The 5000-nt window shown below is 50.4% G+C and overlaps 1 protein-coding gene across 1 annotated transcript in view; it reads right to left on the bottom strand.

Annotated features, from left to right (window-relative positions):
• The window catches only part of LOC119583655 (solute carrier family 49 member 4 homolog), a 15394-nt gene that overhangs the window by 6387 nt on the left and 4007 nt on the right, over positions 1–5000 (bottom strand). The window contains exons 3-5 of the mRNA XM_037932248.1: positions 3830–3920; positions 1685–1797; positions 686–814 (exon numbers count right to left, since the gene is read on the bottom strand). Of these exons, the coding sequence (XP_037788176.1) occupies positions 686–814; positions 1685–1797; positions 3830–3920 (333 nt within the window). The remainder of the gene's footprint in view (positions 1–685; positions 815–1684; positions 1798–3829; positions 3921–5000) is intronic.

The following is a 5000-nucleotide window of genomic DNA, read 5'->3' as shown; positions in this document are numbered from 1 at the left end:
AAGGAGGGGGAGGGGAGGGGTGGAGGAGGGAGAGGAGGAGGGAGAGGAGGAGGGAGAGGAGGAGGGAGAGGAGGAGGGAGAGGAGGAGGGAGAGGAGGAGGAAGGAGGAGGAGGAGGAGGAGGAGGAGGAGGAAGAAGAAGAAGGGTAGGGGAGAACGTAAAATTAAAATTCTGGTTTTCGTATTCCATTATCACCATTATTTTTATTATTATTACTATCATCCTCATTATTAATGTTATATTCTTATTATTATCATTATTATCATCCTAATCATTTTTATTATTATTTCAAAATCTATTATTAGTCTTTATTATTATTGTCATCATTATGATGATCCTTACATTGTCCCAATCTATAACATTATTACTACAATTATCATTATTATGATTAAGGCACTTATTACTGTTATCATTACAAATAAAACATCACTCATTATCATTACGGTCCTTATACTGGTTATAACAAAAATAATCGCCCAAAGTATCATCATTTACGATTATTACTACCCTTATCTTCAATAACAACACACGCACACACGCACGCACGGACACCATCACACACAAATACACATGATCTGACGACTGCGTGTGTGCGTGTGCGCACATGCGTGCTCCGTGCGTGCGTGCGTGCGAGCCAGAGCGGGGCACCGGCCTCCACCCTGGGGGGGGGGGGGGTCCAACTCACGGATATACATCAGGGTCATGATGTCTCCGCGGATATCCTCTGGCGTGATCCCCTCGCCCGGACTCCTCACCACCAGGGGGCCCATGTACATGGCGGCGCCCCCGAGCTGGCACATGAGGGCGCCCACGGCTGTCCGCCCGCACGCCCACCCGCGGCGCGCCAGGGGAGGGAGGGGGTGAAAGGACGGCATGGGGGGAGTGGAGGCCGTACGGATGGAGGGTATTGGGGGAAGAGGGAAGAGAGAGACGGAGGGGAGTGGGGAAGGGGGAGAGGAAGATACGGGGGAAGAGAGAGACAAAGATTAATGGACAATTTCATATTCAGATTATTAAAATTAAATTTCTTTATAAATGGCTGATGGTTTCTGAACTACGAGAGAGAGAAGAGAGAGAGAGAGAGAGAGGGATAGAGAGAGAGAGAGAGAGAGAGAGAGAGAGAGAGAGAGAGAGAGAGAGAGAGAGAGAGAGAGAGAGAGAGAGAGAGAGAGAGAAGGTGTGAAATGAAGGACAAAGAGAAAGAGAGGAAGAGGGAAACAAGAGGAAGACTGAGAGGAAAGACACACTCGTACTGAGAGCGAGAGAGGATGAGCGGAGAAGAGGCAGACATGTGCACACACACACACACAAACGTGTGTGTGTGTGTGTGTGTGTGTGTGTGTGTGTGTGTGTGTGTGTGTGTGTGTGTGTGTGTGTGTGTGTGTGTGTGTGTGTGTGTGTGTGTGTGTGCATTTACGTGTGTGACACTGGACGTGTCCTTTATGTGTGTCTCTGACATATAAGTGTTGGTGTGCACGAACAAGCACACATGTGATAAGGAAAGTAGATAACAAAATGAAATTGATAAATGAAATGAATCATATATTATTTAACTAGTGGCCACAATCAATATAAGTAAATGAAACAACAAAAAAACACAATAAGTAAAAACAAGCAACACTATTTAAAAAGGGGCCTCATAATGCCGAACGAGCAACCAAACTGCGTGTTGGGAGGACACTACCTGTGGCTGTTATCCGCTCGTCGGGAGGGAACCAAACGGCGGCGACCATGGCGGGCAGGGAGAGGGTCATGCAGGCGGCGAAGGAGTTGAGGACGGCGCCCACGTGACACAGCCTAAGGGGGGGGGGTGCAGAGTACTATTAGTGCATGATACTTTTATGTAATGTGAAATGGTTATGTTCTGTAAAATATGCTCTATCTGGCTGCTCTATAACACGGGGTATAGGGTATGGGGTATGAGGCATGAGGTATATGTTATGGTGTATGAGGCATGAGGTATGGGGTAAGAGACATGAGGTATGGAGTATGAGGTATGGGGTATGGTGTATGTGGCAAGAGGTATGGGAGGGGAAGTGGGAGGAGGCTATGAAATGGTGGGTGGGGGAGGCGTATAGGTGAATAAACATGAAATACTTGAAGTTTTAAGTATGAGGGAACAGTGTACAACTTAAAGCCATAGTTTTATTTCTGTTTCGGGAGCTATGACGTCAGGTTGGCGTGAAGCTGATCTCCCCCCCCCCCCCCTGCGTGTAGATCCGCCAAAGCGTATATGCAAAACACTCTACTTTGTGGATAAAATCGTAAAAAAAAGATGCATTGCACATCACAAAAACCCTTATTAGAGCATGAAAGAGGAATTCCGGGGGGGTCTTTGGGGATAAAATTCAGGAGTTTCAAATACTGACTCATCCCAGTGTAAACTGGATGTTGAGTGGAACTTACTGCGATATATATCTCCTGTTGGTACGTATCTTCTCTCTCTCCTCCCTCCTCTCCCGCCCCCTCTCTCTCCCCTCCCCCCCCCTCTCTCCCCCTTCTCCCCCCCACCCCTCTCCCCCCTTCTTTTTCCTTCCCCCCTCTCCCCTCTCTTCTCCTCCCCACTGTCTTTCTCCTTCTCCTCCCCCTCCCTCTCTCTTCCCCCCTCTCTCTCCTTCTCCCCCTCTCTCTCTCCTTCTCCCCCTCTCTCTCTCCTTCTCCCCCCCTCTCTCTCTCCTTTTCCCCCTCTCTCTCTCCCTCTCTCTCTCCCTCTCTCTCTCTCCCCCTCTCTCTCTCTCTCTCTCATCTTCCTTCTCTCTTCTCTCCTCTTTCCCTCTCTCTCTCTCTCCCCCTCCCCTCCCTCTCTCTTTTCTCTCTCTCCCTCCCTCCTTTCTCTCTCCTCCCTTTCCCCCCTTTCCTCTCTTCCCCCCTCCTCCCCTTTTTCCCCTTTCTCCTTCCCCCTTTTTCTCTCCTCTCTCCTCCCTCCCCCTCCTCCCTCCCTCCCTCTCTCTCTCCCTCCTCCCTTTCCCTTCTCTCTCTCCCTCCTCCTCCTCTCTCTCCTTCTTTCCCCCCTTCTCTCTCTCTCTCCCTCCCTCCCTCTTCTCTCACTCTCTCCTCCCTCCTCTCCTTCTTTCTCTCTCTCCCTCCCTCCCTCCTTCTTCCTCCTCTCCCTCCCTCCTCCTTCTCTCTCTCTCTCCCTCCCTCCTCTCTCTCTCCTCTCTCTCTGTCTCTCCTCCTCCCCTCCTCCTCGTCCTTCTCTCCTCTCTCTCTCCTCTCTCCCTCCCTCCCTCCCTCCTCTCTCTCTTCTCCCTCCTCTCTCTCTTCTCTCTCTCTCTCTCTCCCTCCTCCCCTCCTCCTCTCTCTCTCTCTCTCCCTCCCTCCCTCCTTCTCTCTCTCTCTCCCTCCCTCCCTCCCTCTCTCTCCTCCTCTTCCTCTCTCCTCTCTCTCTCTCTCCTCTCTCTCTCTCTCTCTCTCTCTCTCTCTCCCTCCCCTCCCTCCTTCTCTCTCTCTCTCCCTCCCTCCTTCTCTCTCTCTCTCCCTCCCTCCTCTCTCTCTCTCTCTCTCCCTCTCTCTCTCCTCTCTCTCTCTCTCTCTCTCTCTCTATCTCTCTCTCCTCTCTTTCTCTCTCTCTCCTTCTCTCTCTCTCCTTCTCTCTCCCTCCTTCTCTCTCCATCCTTTCTCTCTCCATCTTTCTCTCTCCATCCTTCTCTCTCCATCCTTCTCTCTCCATCCTTCTCTCCTATCCTCTCTCCTTTCCTCTCTCCTTTCCTCTCTCCTTTTCTCTCTCATTTTCTCTCTCCTTTTCTCTCTCCTTTCCTCTCTCTCTCTCCTTTCCTCTCTCTCTCTCTCTCGCTCGCTCTCTCCCTCCCTCCCTCCCTCTGGTACTCACACAGTAAAGATAGTAGGGTCTGAGGTGAAGCATCGCACGAGAGTCCCAGCGAAGATGAGGGTCGCACACACCAGGATCCCCAGCCGTAGTCCTGCAAGATAAAACGTGTTATTTGTTGCCAGAAATTCCCCCTACCCTTCCCCCTCACGCCCATTCTTCCCCATCCTTCCCCACCTCCGAGCTTTCCCTCCCTATTTCAAGTCTTTTCATTCCTCCTCTATTCCCTTCCCCTACCCCCTCCTCCTCTACTGTCCCCTGTCTCCCCCTCCTGCCCCTTCCCCCTTCTCATCCTCACCTCCATTCACCCACTCTTCCTCTCTTTCCCCTTCGCTTCCTCTCTTTCCCCCTCTCTTCCTCTCCGGCTCCTCTCCCTTTCCCCACTTCGCCCCCTACCCCACCCCGCCCTTTCCCCTCCCTGTTCTCCTTGGCCTACAGGATAGGGAGTTCAATGACACAACCTCGACCAGGGTGTCTGCAGGACCTGTAGACTGTCACGGGATGGGGAGGACAGCGTGATGTGGGGAGGGAAGTGCGGGATGGAGGGGGGGAGGGAGAGTAAGTGACGGGATAACCAGTAACGGATGGGGAGGACTGTGGGAGATATTGAGGGCAGCGACGAAAATAATAATGGGGGGGAAATAGGGGTTGGAGAACGGCAAAGAAAGCGAGTGATGGGGAGGATAGTGCTGAGGGACGTGAGGGTTGGAGAGTGATGGGGCAGTAATGAGGGAAGTGAATTTTCAGCAATCACAGTAGTATCTTGGTTCTGATATCAAAGGGAAACATTTTGGACTCACTGAATTACTTGAATTAAGCCAACCACCACGGATTTACGTTCTGTTTCTGTTACGTTTCTTTTGTGAATTTTGTTGCATGCAGATGCTTCGCGTGTGCTCTGCCGGCAAGGAGTCTATCAGTTGGCCCCAGTGACCGATCCTGATTTCCCCACTCCTTGAACTGGCGGGAAAATGTGTTATTCCTTTTAATACAATTGATATCGATACAATTATTATTGTTATCGATGATATGATTATCAAATTGCTATTTAAATCTTGGGAACATTTAAGACAATAAAATAATACAAAAGACCCTTTCCAAAAATCAAGGAAAAGGGCAAACAGGTGAGATAGGTAGGACTAATAACTGACTCATTGGTGACTAAGCACTTGTA

The sequence above is a fragment of the Penaeus monodon genome, chromosome 17 (assembly GCF_015228065.2).
Source record: "Penaeus monodon isolate SGIC_2016 chromosome 17, NSTDA_Pmon_1, whole genome shotgun sequence".
Taxonomy (NCBI): Eukaryota; Metazoa; Arthropoda; class Malacostraca; order Decapoda; family Penaeidae; genus Penaeus; species Penaeus monodon.
This window is presented reverse-complemented; position numbering and strand designations above follow the sequence as displayed.